The following is a 15,061-nucleotide window of genomic DNA, read 5'->3' on the forward strand; positions in this document are numbered from 1 at the left end:
TAAACTTTGGAATCCTACTCTAAGTTTGACCAGGTATCAACATTACTGTGTATACTTCATCAAGATGAAACCCTACTGTTAAACGTTAGAGAGGAACAGTAGTTTGTGTACAGAAAACCTCAGGTTAGAAAAAAATTTGAGCAGAGGGAATTTTGAAAAAGCCCATTCTTATAACACTAAATAAACTGTCAGTTTGTAGGGAGATCACTAATAAAAAATACAACAGTACCTCAAAATACATATTATTTTTTTTTAAACAATGTATATATGTGGATTTTTAAGATGGTCTACACCAAAATGTTAATTATGATCTCTGAGTAGAATGCTATTAATTTCATCGTGTCTCCTTTGTGCTGTACCATATTTGCTAAATGTTCCACAATGGATGTTGTATTACTTTTGCAATCAGGAAGGAAAAAAAAAGGAAAGGTACAATACTGTCTAGAACTGATAAATCCAAATATAAGCTGTATAAGCATATTATTTAAACATGGAGATTAACCACCAGAAATGAAAAGTGATTCCTTCTGGGAGCTGCATTAAGAGCGAAGATGACGGCCAGAGACAGTGTTTTCCATTCTAAAGCCTTTCATATAATTTGTTATTCTTAAGATCAGACATTATTGTAAGTTTTTCAATAGTTAAAACTACTTCATTTTATTTCTTCTAAGAGAGGCAGTATGTTCCTTTGAGACACCTACCGAGTTGGGATTCCTAGTTCAGATGCACGCACTGCATCATGTTCATTCACCCTCCAAATTCTGACGTATGTGCAAAACGCAGCTGGATTTACTGACAGTATGCTTAAATTTTAAAAAGTATACAAAGTACAAACAAAAGTGAGTTTATTTACAAAAAATATAGTAATTACAAATAGTACAAACCAAGACAATTTCTCCTGTAACAGACGCTAACAGCCTTCACTTTCAAACGAGGGTTCCTGCTATTGTGAGATACGCACATTCAATGATCTGCTGCCTCTGTTGATGCTTTTCTAAATAACTCCAGGAGGCTTAGTAGTGATGTGTGTGTGGGCTGTTCCCCTCAAATCTTATTTCCAGAACCACTATGTAGACGTCCAACACAACTGGAATAGAACAAGACAGTACTGAATAATCTTTCTTCCAGCAGTAAATTTTGATTATTCTCTAAATATTCACCTAATGGTTTAGAACTGAAACCATGATTTTTGGCTTTAAAAAGAAAGTCCAGTGTGATGCTTAATGGGCGGCACAATTTCAGTACAGCCAGTATTTCTGTATGCCTTTTGTCTTACATTTTTTTTAATCAGAGTCACTACTACTGCTTGAGGAGTCTGTTGACATAACTTCTACATCATCTTCATTTTCTTTATTATGCCCTGGAGGCTCCAACAAAAAGTCATTACTGTGGTTTGGTGGTAGCATATTCATTGCCATATCACTTGACTGCCATGGATACTGTGGAGCAAGGACATCTGGAGAAAAGAAAGAAGCATATATGAGAACATTTCTACTTATAATTAACTTACTTCTTAGTTACCCTTCCCTTTATGCAAATAATTTGAAGTAAAAGTTTTTAAGGCTAGAAATCAAAATATACATTTGGCCAAATTAATGAAGGTCAAATTTATCAAGGACAAATCTGATGTTTTAGTAAGTCAGTTGACATACTTTTCCTTCTGCAAGGCGTTCCTAATTTTAAATCAAATGTTTCCCGTATCTGTATTTTATGCACATATATATTATAATAGCTCATATATAGTACTCTATTCTCTCGGTGTGTGTTATAAATAGCTGGAATATACTACATACCAAGTATTCCAAGTTTAAACTGCCTCTTAAACGTCAATCCCACTCCTCTCTGGATCCTGAAACCGTCTCTCCTTTGCCAGCAGCTGCAGTGGCGAGCTGTGTCAGTAGAGGGCACTGCAGGGACAGCTACAGGAGGAACCGGCTTCCCTTCCAGACCCTGTGTTTCCCTCCTCCTGTGGTTCCTGGTTGTGTGCAGGGCGTCGGTGGCATTCCACAGAGTGGTTCCCCAGTAAGCTTCAACGCTGTCTCAAAGGTAGCTTCCCAGCAAGTCTCCTTGGGACCCTAGTGGATAGTTTCCTGCTTGCCAGCTCTGGCTTTTGACACCTCATCTGACTTTTCTGCCACCCAGTGGTCCACAGCTACAGTTTCTCCACCGAGGGCTAAACATCAGCCTCGAGGTGGGGACAAGCCTGTTCTCAAGTTGGTCCCTTCCTTGGGTATCTGCATTGGCCCTACACATAATAGCTGCTCCCTGTATCTGTCACTACTACATTTAAAAAAATACAGTTCTCTTTACCTTACCATCTAGTAGTTAGTATCTTGTTACTAGTTAGTAATTCTTTAAATTTTCCTTTTTCATATTGCTGGTGTGGTTTCTGCCCCCTGCCTGGACCATGACTGGCATATGATACAGTACAATCACAATGAGAAAAGGAAGAGTACTAAGGGAAACTAAAGCACAGTGAGTTCACAGTTTGTACCTTAGATAGTTAACAAAAATGATGCAACACAGGGACACGTTTTTACCAATGTAAAAAATGGAGAAGCATGAAATATGTAAAGTATTAAAAGAATATTTTAATACTCAAAAAGTAATTTTTTTATGTCTTTAAAAAAAATTTTTAATGTTCTACCAGATCAAAACAAGTCACCTACAAAAGATAAAAGATGAGGAACATAAAAAAAATGAGAGAACACTACAAACCTACATGCAAAACCTAAGGAAGGCTGAAGCTCAGAATGAGCTGTCTTACAAAAATGATACTGTTTAGTTATTAAAAAGTCCATTAAAAGCTTTGTTAATTTGAGGTTTTTCACAAGTATGTTCACTTGGTATTCTTTAGATTGAACATATATACACATCTTATTCTATTTGTACACTGTTTCATTTTTAAAAGCTATGTTTAGAGCTTAGTTAATAGGAGCCTAAAGCCTGAGGAAAATGGCACGTTAACAAATGAGGGGAAAAGTCAGTTTATACTAATTTCATAACCTCCATCTAGAACAGTCTTTAAACTAGAGGAAGTAGAGAGCAAGATAAAGTGGTAGAGAACCTAGCTATTAATATAAGTTGGGTCCAGACCCTCAAACTTGTTCAACAGCCAGATGTCTGCATCATGTTGGAAAAACCCTGTTTGAAAGCATTACTCTGATTAACGTTACCTGGCAGTCTGCCTGCTGCTAGGGCATCCCCTGGTAAGTGACCGTTCACTCCATTAGTGGAAGGATTGTTCATCTGACCCAATAATCCACTTCTCATCTCCAAATCAGTTGGGTATGGTCTCCGTGGGTCCCCTAAAAAATAGAGACTGCTTTTATTTCAATCACATACAAAATAGCATTGCTACCTTTTCTAGAGTATTGATTTTCCTTGGTTCACTTTGAAAAACCCAAGCCACATTTTCAATTTTGGAAAAGGAAGGTCATCTTAGCAGTTGTTATTAAGAACATAAATATTCCATTTTTAAATACATGCATTTTCTTGTCTAGATCTTCAAAATATCCTATTCTCTATATGAACAAAAATGAGAAAAAGTCTAATTTTAGCAAACATTCCAAATGACAAAGTAAGAAAATTATAATGATCTTGACTCTTCTAACTTATCTACATTTTCTAGTAAGAAATTATCAATGGTACAAACTGAGAGTAGGTTATGACACATTTTTTTTTTAAAGATAGAAAGGACTGAAATGCTTATTGCTTTGATCTTGTCATTTAAGGACTGAATTTCTTTAACTTTCCAGTGGAGTATCAGGAGCCAGTAACATTCATTTCTAGTCATGAGAACACACGGTTTAGTTTTGGACTGATGAAAACGTGGCCAGATTTGGACCAACTTTTTGGTACTATTTTCTCACCAACTCCAGATGATTTACCCTCCACAACTGCAGCCACCCTTGGTGTCTGGGGCACAGTAAAGCGCCACCATCAGGAGTTACGAAGTTGGGATAATGATCTCCCATTATTCCTCTCAGAACACTGCTGCTCTGCCTTAGGGCTCTGGCGTACTGATGTTTTATCTGCTGTCAAAGTAGGTTCCAGCTTCTCTCTCTGCTGTCTCTAATTACTGCAACTCCTTCCAGTCTTGTGTATCTGCTGCTGGGTATCCAGTGCTGCTTCATCTTTATCACCTAAGAGCTGGGGCTGTCTGTTTCCCAGCTGGACCCCTTGTGGAAATCCAAATGGCTCGAAAAAGTTAGCTTTTGGCCAGCCCTACTTTTACAGGCATACAGATCCATAGCTTTAGAATCATCACATATTATGTTGTACTTTAAAAAAAAATTTTTTAAAGGAAAGAAACACAGTTCCTAGTGGCAATAGCTTTGTAAAAAACCAAACTGATAAAACTCATGGCCTATATTATAAGACACTAAAGATGTGAAAATGTTTCTAAAAATAAATACATTCTATATTTAAATTTGTTCTACTCGTGTACAGTCACCAAGAATTTTCAAAACCACATGTATTTAGTAAAAAGAATTATTTTTACCTGGGACCCAGGTCAGTGGGGCGCACACAGCATTACTTGCACTAATCCTATGTGCATACTTAATTATTTCTTCAGAGGAGATAGCACCTGAGTGAGTCCAAAGAAGAGTGTTAACATTTTAGTCTTTAATCTAGCAAACGTACAAGTTTATAAATACCTACATCATAGTTAAACATCATACTTCATTTTAAATTATCTGACAATATGATGAGTTCCCTACCTTCCCTAATAATACTTAGTAATAGTGTATCGTTAAACTTAAACTAGAGCAGCAGTTCACACCAACCACTTGACTGCTTAGTGTGACCCTAAATCTATAGGAGGACCTAAGTAGAAAGATGTTCACAATATATTCATTAGATGAAAAAAGTACCCTACTAAATAATACGTATAGCCTATCCTGGTTTTTATCCTAGAATATGTGTACACACATGTATTTGTATTGTTCTTGTCACATATGTATTACAGATCTAAGAGAAACCTGGAAGAACACACAGCAAACATTAACAGTAGTTAATCCACAGTAGGAAAAGAGGAGGAAAGTTAGGCAAGTCTGAGTGACTAAAAGTAAATCATGCCCACAGATCATTAAAAGCAAGTAACCAAAGTTTTCCTTATAATTCTGACCTTTCGTGTGCAAACTAAAAGACCCAAAATGGAAGCCTTTTAAAGAGAGAAGCAGGACAGGCCAAGAAGACAGCTGAGCTTCCGGAAGCACTGCTAAATGTGCACACGTCCCAAAGCTGTATCTAGTCCTGACTCGTGGTGTTCTAGTCTCACTCCAGTTGTCCAATGGATGTTCTCTCATTCCCTGTCCTGTGACATAAGATCCAACTCAAATCCCATTTGCTTCCAGCCCATATTCTCTTCTCTCCACAATTTAAGAAAAAAAACATTGTCTTTACTATACACTTGGGTATTAGCCATAACTTGCATTACTGCTTCTTATAACCTGAAAAGGGATGTGACACTTCCCAAGGAACACCCAGCACAGTGCTGTAACACAGCAGACACTTGACCATGAAAACTTACTGTATCAGCAAATGACTATCAATAATACTCTCATCAGTTTCTTGAAACTAAAACTTGGATTTTTCAGAAAGTCACTCTGTATTCCCACAGTACTAACCTTTTCTTGCTTTTTCTATTGACTTGAGTTTTTCTTTTGCTTGGTAAACAGCTGTTGCCTAATTTAAACAACATTTTAAAAGGGAATATGGATTATTCAGGATTATACCAAGCACAGCTTTTGGCTTCATTCACGAAATCATTCATCCCACAGGAACAATATGCAAAATTTGGAAATCCCCACAATTTATTTGTAATGTTCCAGAACACCACTTGGGTATCATTTACATCAGTTACAGTCAATGAAAAAAAGAAACATCATATTCATGAATCAGTCTCCATTCACAAACTAGTTGTTAGAAACAAAATGTTAACCGGATTGTTTACTAGCATTTTTTCTTTATGTCTTCTATCATAAGCATGCAGAAAACAGACCACATACCACCTCCAAAGCATCCTATTCCTGTATCTAGTTCAAGGATAAAACAAAAAACTTTTTTCCTAGTTTACAAGACATTCTTGGATTGACAGTCTCATTCATTTATACATTACCATTAGCTCCGTGCTTAATGACTACTATCGTGAACTCCTCCACCCACCCCCTCCCCGGGCAAAGGCCCACTAAAGTATAAAATGAAGCTGACCTGGTATATGCATCCTCAACTATAACACAGTGGGGTAAAGAGCATGGAGTCAGAGAGATCTAGGTTTAAGTTGCATCTCCCTACTTTTACCTGCTTGGGCAAGGTAGGCATTCATTTAAAATCATGGTTTCTTCATCTGTAAAATAGAATAATGGTACTGACCTCATATAATTGTTAAGAAGAATGAGACAGTACATACAAAGTGCAGAGCACAGGGCCTGGTGCACAAGTGCTTAGTAACTGTTAGTTGCTATTATCTAAATTTATAAAATTCAGTCTTTTTACAGTCTTCGTGTTCACTATCTTAAACTCAGTAATTATGAAAACTAGTATCAGGAAAGGATAAAAGTAAAACTTCCCATTTCTGTTCAATCGTGAAATCTTTAAATAATGAAAATATGGTTCAAAAGTAATGCAGACTATCTGAAAACAGTAAATAAAAAAAGGAATGACAATGGTCCTTCATCTAACCAAAGTAACAAGTTGTCGCTTTTAGAGTGGAAAACTGAGGTTTTCTGCCACTTTAAAATACTAATAGATTTGTTTTTCAGAAATAGAGTAAATAGTATCTTTTTTTACATTAAGAACCAGCCTCTATCAACTTACCAGTATTTGTTCTGCTTCTTTTAGCTGTTTTTGTAGTTGCTGAATATCACTATCTCTCTTTTCTACTTCTTTTTCTAAAACTTGCATTTCATGATGGATTTTTCCCTGATTAAGTGCCAATTTCATTAGTTCTTGAAATTCCCCATCTCTGTGAATTAACAACTCCAAGACCTGTCAAGAGAGTTGATTAAAGCAGATGACAAAATACTGAAAAACTACATTCCAGTGAAACAAAGAAATCCACATATGAATTAACTGGCTAGGCTATAAAATTTTAACACTTTCAAAGTATTATTTCTAATCATTGTTAAGAAAAATGGCCTACCTACAATTATTTTAGAAAACAGATTAATATCAAGATTTTCTACTTTTTCTGGGCAGAGACGGAAATAGCTCAGTGGTAGAGTGCATGCTTAGTATGCATGAGGTCCTGGGTTCAATCCTCAGTACCTCCATTAAAAAACATTTCTCTACTTTTTAAAATTACATGCTATTCTTTCATATAAAATAAATAACTACCAATATGCCAAAATGAGTAGGCTTATTCACTTCCCAGGGTAGATAAAATTTATTTGAGATGATTTTAGCTAGCACCAGGAACTGAAAAGAATTTTTCCAAAGATATACAAATGGCCAAAAGTACATGAAAAGGAGCTCAACATCACTAATCATTACGGAATTGCAAATCAAAACCACAAATGGATATGACTTTGCACCAGTTACGACGGCTGTCAGCAGAAAGACAAGAGATAAATGTTGACGAGGATGTGAGAAAGGGAAGCTATCAGCACATGCTGGTGGGAACCTAAACTGGTGCACATAAGTATGGAGGTTACTTAAAAAATTAAAAATAGAACTTTACCATATGATCCAGCAATTCCACTTCTGGGTATTCATCCAAAGGAAATGAAATCATTATTTTGAAAAGATATCTGCACCCACATGCCCACTGCATTAGTCAAGACATGGAAGTAAGTGTCCATCAATGGATGAACGGATAAAAAGTGTAGTGTAGATGTATACACACACATATACACACAAAGGAATATCATCCAGCCACAAAAAAGTAAATCTTGGCATTTGGGATAACATGGATGGACCCTGAAGGCATTCTGTTAAAGTGAACTAAGTCAGAGAAAGACAAATACTGTAGGATCTCATACGTGGAATCTAAAAAAAGCGAAACACAGAAATAGAGATCAGATTGGTGGTTGCCAGAGGCCAGGGGGGAGGCAGCAAAATGGGTGAAGGTGGTCAAAAGGAACAAACTTCTAGCTATTAGATAAATAAGTTCTGGAAACTGATGTTCAGTATGGTGAGTATAATTAAAAATACAGTATTGTAAATTTTAAAGTTGCTAAGAGAGTAAATCTCAGCAACTTAAAAAAAGTGCTTAAGAAATTGCAGAGGAACCAAATAGACATTTTTCCAAAGACATACAAATCGCCAACAAGTACATGAAAAGATGCCACTTTCTCTGCAACTTTCTTAAAAGTTCTTATAAGGAAAATAAATTATGTGAGGTGATGGATGTGAACTAAACTTACTATGGTAATCATTTTGCAATATGTACATATATCAAATCATTATGCTATATACATCTTAAACTAATACAATGTTATGTCAATTATCTCAATTATATTTTATGTAAATGATGCAAAGAATATATCAATTTAAAAGTTGCAATTAATAATTTAATAGAATCTGATCTTCCTGTTCTCACACAAAGTAAATAAATAGGAAAACTGCAGAAATGATGAAGGTTTTTTGTTTTTAATTCAAAAAAGAAATCACCTACCTGGTTTTCCTCTCCAGACTGTAACAACTTTTGGTTTCTTGAAATTGCCAGCATTTCTATAAGTTCTCTAAAATATAAAAACAAAAAAGTTTGCAAAGTAAATACAACAGAGGCTCTCTTCTCTGATCTCTACCTGACTGACCTTCTGGATTCATGTACCCACAGCAAGCTAAGTTCTCAGAGCTACTGCCCCCCAGTCCACTTTGTGGACTTCAGCTCTTAACAGCTACAGTGCATTCTCACCAAGACTCAGGTGTGTTTGTTACCAGCCCCATTTATTCAAGTTTTACTCATTAATTATATAAATTAATATCAATCATATAAATACCAATGAAATATGAGTATGACTAAGAACTGTTTCTATAAAAACCTAAGCTTGGAAAGACTCAACAGGTGTGTGCAAAGGGCAACTAACAAACCAGGGGAAGTAAAGTCAACTCAGCAAGAGTCTGCCCCAGCACTGCCTGATAAATGTTGATGTTCTCATTCCACTTTAAAGAAACCGAAGTAGAAAATGCAGACAATAACTACAGATGGTTTATGCAAGAAAAACTCATACATAAGGGGCCTACAGGCCAAATCCAGTACATCTGTGGTTTCTATGAATAACTTTCCTTGCAAGACAGCTATGCTTCATTTACATATTGCCTAAGGTTGCTTTCCCACTACAGGGGCAGAACTGAATACTTGTGGCAGAGAACTTTGTGCCTGCAAATTTTTTAATTAACCAAACAGGTATCAGCTAAGAGGGATCCTTACACATAATAATGTATTTCTAGAAGGCTCATTGATTAGCTATGCCAATTTTCCCACGTGAAAATTAGTAGAATGATCAAGAAAAAATGTATAGCAGGTAATATCTATGTATGTTTCAAACCTGTTGATAGATGTGATTTAATTCAGAGATTATCCAGGAGGGGACAGCTTCCCAATTAGCTAGCTACCTGACGCTACTTATCAGCCCCAGTGTTTGTACCCTCCTACTGGCTGCCACACAATTTTTACCTTCATATTTACACGTTTCTCCATCCTCTCGCTAGCCCAGGCGATTATAGTGGATGGTGCCAACTGGACCCAGCCTTCTCCACTACTACTTCCCTGCACCATTATGTATGAATTAATTAGCTAGTTAATTTTAAAAAAAGGATATGGGAATGAAAAGCCTTCATTTATGCATTCAAATATTTCCTGAGTGCCTATTATGTGCCAGGCATTTTCTAGATGCTTGGGTTATAAAAGTGAACAATGGCCATGAAATTCTAATATGGAAGTCAAGAAAATATACAAGTAAAACCAGAGTGATAGGGGTTAGGAAGAAAATTAAGCAGTGTTATATCAGAGAGTTGTTGAAATGGTTTGGCTGCTTACACTGGGTGTTCGGGGAAGGTTTCTCTTAAGAGAATAGCTTTGAAGTAAAACATGAATTAAACAAGAGAAGCCAGCCATGAGATCTGGGAGGAAAGACTACTTGGTAAAAGTCACAGTGAGTTCGTCGGCCCAAAGATGGATTGGAGGAAACGTGGCCAGAGCACAGTGGGCACCCGGGAGCAGGACAGAAAGTCAGGATGAGGGAGGGAGGGAAGGGCTGGACTGTGTAGGGCCTTGTAGCTCGTAGTAAAGGAGTATTTCGTTCTGAGTGCAGTGAGAAACCACTGGGTCATTTTAAACAGGGAAGGACACGACTTGATTTATGTTTTTAAACACCTGCTGAGCTATGTGGCGATCAGATTGTAAGAGAGCTAGAATGGAAATTAAGTTAGGTGACTCATTGTGTCGCAGGCAAAAGATGACACTGGATTTGACTAGATCCTAGCCACCTGGAATTTAGTAATGGAAACAGGGAAACATGGGCAGATTTAGGATATATTTTGGAGGTAGAGCTGACAGGACTTGCTAATGGATTAAATAGACATTTTATGAAAACAGCATGTTATATTAGCCCCTTTTTGTACCCTATTAATGAGATGTAGAGAGTTGAGACCCCTGGTCTAAATAAAAGCTGGTTTCTGTGGGGAGAAGGGGTGGTGGTGAGGGGGGTTGAGGGTATATTGGGACATGCAAAATGAGCCTTTTTCTGCCTTTCTTGCAAATCTGGGAATATAAGTCAACAGAAAACCTGACAAGGGCTTGCCTTAGGCAGAGAGTACGGGGTGGGGGAGGTCGCTAAGACTCAGTGTTCAGTAACTGTCTAGGATGAAATGGAAACCTGTGTCCTCCCCCAGGGTGAAGGGAGACTGAAGGACCCCCTGCGTCCTCTCTGGTTCCGGGAGTGGGAGACAGAGCCCTGTACCACCACACAGGAAGAGTGGCATTCCCGCATGCCAGATTAGCCTCCTCCCACATTTCCACAGGAATGTAACACACACAGGGGTTAGAGCCTGTATTATTAGTAATACTACACTTCAGGTAAATAATAGATAAACAATTAATAGGCTGGTGGGGAAACCTTAAGATTCCTCTCAACATGGTTTCTGTTCCACAAATGAGTTTTAAATTAAAAACAGTTTAATAAAAACTTCTTAAACTATAATCTACCTATAGGTTTCTATTTTTCACATTTCTCTAAAGACCGCCTGATTGTATCACATCTTACAAAGTAATATATTGAAAGGCTATATAATCAGGTTAACAGTTAAAAAAAAATTTCATATCCACTATTTTCTAAAGCCAAGAGGTTACAATAGAGAGTTTTTCATTTTTCATAAAAAAATGCAAACAAGAGAAAGATTCATTCAGAGGATAATGACAAACTTCACATATCACAGAATCAGTACAGTAACTATGTCTGAGCACATAATGGGACTTTTTGGAAAGCCAGTCACACTGGAGCAGCCTCATTCTGTGGAGGAGTTCCAATGAGTGGCACAGCAAAGTGACATCCCTTCCACCGCCCCCACCAACCATCTCCAGGGTTATAAAAGAAATTCTCACCCACTGTCACTCGACTTTCTTTAGAGATGAACAAATAAAACAATGTGGCAGATAAGTCATGAGAAAATCAGAGAAAAAGAAAAACTTCTAAGACAACGGTTATTACCACAGGCAGCAGAGTGCCTCGAGAAGGAAGCCTATCACCGATCTGTCAACAGATTCAGTAAGGAAGGCTACAAATTAATGAGAAATCCAAGTCTTTGGAGCATTCCTGAAGAATGGGAAACAGAACTACAGCTTCTGGTAGAGGAAGCAAAAGAGAACTCAGCACGTCAAGTCATCATGTACAGCTGGAAAGCTGAAGGAGAAAGTTTCAGAAACACGGACGTTCTCGAGGAAAATTTACATGATGATTCACTACTTCAGAGAGTAAATACACTTCATCCAACAGAAAATGCTATACTTGATAATCAAGTTAAGGAGCAAATATGGAGAGGGATAAATTGGTCAAATCTGGATACAAGAGAATTTCAATTTAGTCTCAAATTTAACATAACTGATAAATTACTTAATTATACCATCTCAGGTGAAGGGTACATGAATATCAAGTATATGCATTCCTACAGGTACCGACAACATCAGGGAAACACATCTCAGACACAGAGCCCAGGAGCCAAACAATCCAGAAGCAGGATCTTGAGACTGACTACTGAGTTGTCCAATGTCAGAAGAAGTTCTCACAGACCATTCTCCTGGATGGGTAGGCTCAGAAACACAGTTCCTGAACTTGGTGAATATGAAACATATACTAGAGTTACTCAGCAAAACAGATGAACAAATTATGCCACAGCAAGGAAAGCTGAAAAAACAAATGTCTTCACTGGGCTCCAGAGTAGAAGGGTAGGAAGGAACAGACCATTGGATATACTAAGGCAAGATCTGAAATTCTAAGACTAAGGGCTACTCAGAACAAAAGGCAGCATCCACGATTAACCAAAGGGGGTGTCACTTCTTCACAAAGTCAACATATTTACAGAAAAATTAATCGCTACCATCCATACCATGTGGTTGGTCAAAATAAACAAACAATAAGGAACATTTTAACTCAACTAACTTCACACTCATCAGAGTCATCAAGATTCCTCAGCAAGGATGTTAGAAGCCAATCAAGTATTAGACTTAGCCTTCAGGTGAGAATTCTCCCAAAAGAAGAAAGAGCTCAAGGGAATACTTCAAGCAGAATTCAAGGAAGTGGAAAAAATGGCTCACACAGGAGCAGCAGAGGTATCTTCCAACTAATCATTAGTTGTTCTGAACCTAATGGAACACAGATCTGTATCAGAACCACATGGCTACCTATTCAAGGTACTTCAAAGCACTCAGAGACTGAGCTTGGCTGACCAATGATTCTAAAAGTACTAGTTTGGGTGAATGCACTAGTTTAGAGCTGAAGGTGAATGCACAATTTGGTTTTCAAATGACAGATGGCCCTATATAGAAAAGCAGTGGGTTAGTCAGCATTTATGGGATGTTAATTTGGTGTTTAATAACTTACACAGAATAAGAACTTAGAGTGAACTAAATGAGGCTTCAACTGGCTGTCCTAAAGGTAGTTACGTCACAGAAAGCAGATACTTGAATAACTTAACTGAAAACTTCATACCACGAAAGCTCAGTCTTGCTACGGTCTTTTTACTAAGAAATCATGCTGGTATCCACCCTATAGAATTAACCAAAGGAGAAGCTGACAGGTCCTCCACCACAAACTACAAAGCCAATCAAGACAAAGAAACAGCACTGCCATTAATCTGTGTAAACATTCACACAGAGGCAACACATTAAGACGGCTGCCTTATGCCAACGAGCTTCTTATTCACTGTTTTGACTACTCACTGACTGGAAATTCCACCTGCCCTTTTTGTCACCAGGCAGTATTTCAATCTAATAGTCTAAACGGTGAATTAAACACACAAGCTATTTAACTTCTGGTGTCCGTGTGTTCTTAGATTTTTAGTACATCACTTGGTATCGCACTGACCTAGGAATCTGGAAGGTAATGCTGCTACGGCAAGGACTAAATTCACAGCAAAGTGCTGATAAGGTCAGATAATACAATACAGACATCCCTCGGAGATATCGCAGGTTCAGTTTTCCAGACCACTGCAATGAAGTGAATGTTGCAATAAAATGAGTCACAGTTTTTGATCTTCCACTGCATATAAAAGTTATGTTTACACTATACTGCAGTCTATTAAGTGTGCAATAGCACTGTGTCTAAAAAACAGGCATTAAAAAACAGCATTAATCTAAAAATAATGCCGTTAGAAAAACGGCACCAATAGACTTGACACAGGGTTGCCACAAACCTTCAATCTGTAAAAAATCAAGTACCTACAAAATGCAATAAAGTGAAGTGTAATAAAACAAGGTATGCCTGTATGTAAGACTTATTCTAAAGCTGGCAAAGAATGTTGACTACAGAAAAGGTGACGAGTTGGTTTCTGAAGGATAAATGAGTGATTCATCAAATTGGGGGAGGAGTGGGAACTGGCCTGCGAATGGGGAGCAGTCAGGGAGGCTAGAATGAAGGGTATGGGGTGAGGGGAGGGTTGTGGCAGTAAATAAGGACAACAGGATGGATTAAGAGGAGGTGAAGAATGGCCAACTGCACACTAAGCTAAGGAGTTTGGGCAATGGGAACCCACCAAGTATTTTACAGCAGAAAAGTGATACGGGAGGTCTTTTTAAAAAGATAGCTCTACTCTTGGGCTAAACAGCATTAAGGCCAGTGAAATTGCTGGGAGGCGGACTGAGGCGGACTGTTTACACGTCTGTCTCCCCCTCAGGACCGTCTCCCAGCGCGCGGCACCCAGGGGGAGCTTCTTAAACGTCGGGCGGTGCACGAAGGGCCCACACGGGGCCATCCCCAAGGTCTGCTACGATTCTGACAGTCGGGGGAACACTGTCAGCATGAAAACGTCTTCCTAGGGGGAAAGGCGCCGCCCGAGTCCCCGAGGGCTGCGGACCCTTGTGCACTGCCCCCGGGAGTGCGCGCCGCAGTCCCCGGGCGCGGCCCTCCTCGCCGAGCCCCGGGAACCAGCCCCGGCAGGGCCGGCCGCCCCGAGCCAGTCCTCCCGGCCCGGCCCCAGCCAGGCCCTCGGGCCGACGGCCTCACCTCGACAAGACCTCCAGGTCTTCCAGCGCAGACAGCAGTCGCTCTCGCGTGCTGTTACCGCCCGCCGGTCCCGAACCGCCGCCCGGCCGCTCCTTCTCCTTCTCGCCACTGGAAGACGCCGCCATGCTCCCCGCGGGCCAGCAGCCGGCGTCTGCGTAGCTGGGCGCTGGCGAGGAGAAGGCGGGCTCGGCCGGCGGAAGGAAGGGTCACCGAGGCGGGGGAAGAGAGGCCGGGCCGGAGCGCCCCCTGCGCGCCTGGAGGTGCACTGCGAGCGCTGGCGCCATCTGCTGGGCGCGCGAGGGCTTCTTGGTCTAACCCTGGGAGCCAAACCCAGAGGGCGGTCAGGGTCTCCTGAGCCTCAAGTCATTCAAGCAGGAGTGGGAGATTTCTGCTCA

The 15,061-nt window shown here is 39.4% G+C and overlaps 1 protein-coding gene across 3 annotated transcripts; it reads right to left on the reverse strand.

Annotated features, from left to right (window-relative positions):
- Positions 1 to 828: 828 nt before the first annotated feature.
- On the reverse strand, positions 829 to 14,846 carry MED4 (mediator complex subunit 4). Of its 3 annotated transcripts, XM_032496156.1 has the most exons (8): positions 14,667 to 14,843; positions 8,621 to 8,687; positions 6,823 to 6,993; positions 5,634 to 5,691; positions 4,505 to 4,591; positions 3,177 to 3,308; positions 1,277 to 1,456; positions 829 to 1,087 (listed from the first exon to the last, which is right to left on the reverse strand). In XM_032496156.1, exons 1-7 carry the CDS (start codon positions 14,789 to 14,791, stop codon positions 1,284 to 1,286), a joined length of 813 nt encoding a protein of 270 aa, XP_032352047.1. In that variant the 5' UTR covers positions 14,792 to 14,843; the 3' UTR covers positions 829 to 1,087; positions 1,277 to 1,283. The 3 variants fall into 3 exon arrangements, with proteins under 3 accessions (XP_032352047.1, XP_032352046.1, XP_032352048.1); XM_032496155.1 differs by having other exon boundaries at positions 829 to 1,456; positions 14,667 to 14,842; XM_032496157.1 differs by lacking the exons at positions 829 to 1,087; positions 1,277 to 1,456 and adding an exon at positions 1,470 to 2,075 and having other exon boundaries at positions 14,667 to 14,846.
- Between the last annotated feature and the right edge of the window lie 215 nt (positions 14,847 to 15,061).

Source organism: Camelus ferus, chromosome 14 (genome assembly GCF_009834535.1).
Source record: "Camelus ferus isolate YT-003-E chromosome 14, BCGSAC_Cfer_1.0, whole genome shotgun sequence".
Classification (NCBI taxonomy): domain Eukaryota; kingdom Metazoa; phylum Chordata; class Mammalia; order Artiodactyla; family Camelidae; genus Camelus; species Camelus ferus.

What these genes read in the sequence shown, in the direction of transcription:
- MED4 (XM_032496156.1), bottom strand. Translation starts at nt 14,791, where the DNA reads ATGGCGGCGTCTTCCAGTGGCGAGAAGGAGAAGGAGCGGCCGGGCGGC. An exon ending in GACCTGGAGGTCTTGTCGAG is followed by an intron (nt 8,688 to 14,666) that starts GTGAGGCCGTCG and finishes TTTATATTTTAG; the next exon opens with AGAACTTATAGAAATGCTGG. An exon ending in AGCAGCAGGCAGACTGCCAG is followed by an intron (nt 1,457 to 3,176) that starts GTAACGTTAATC and finishes TCTTTTCTCCAG; the next exon opens with ATGTCCTTGCTCCACAGTAT.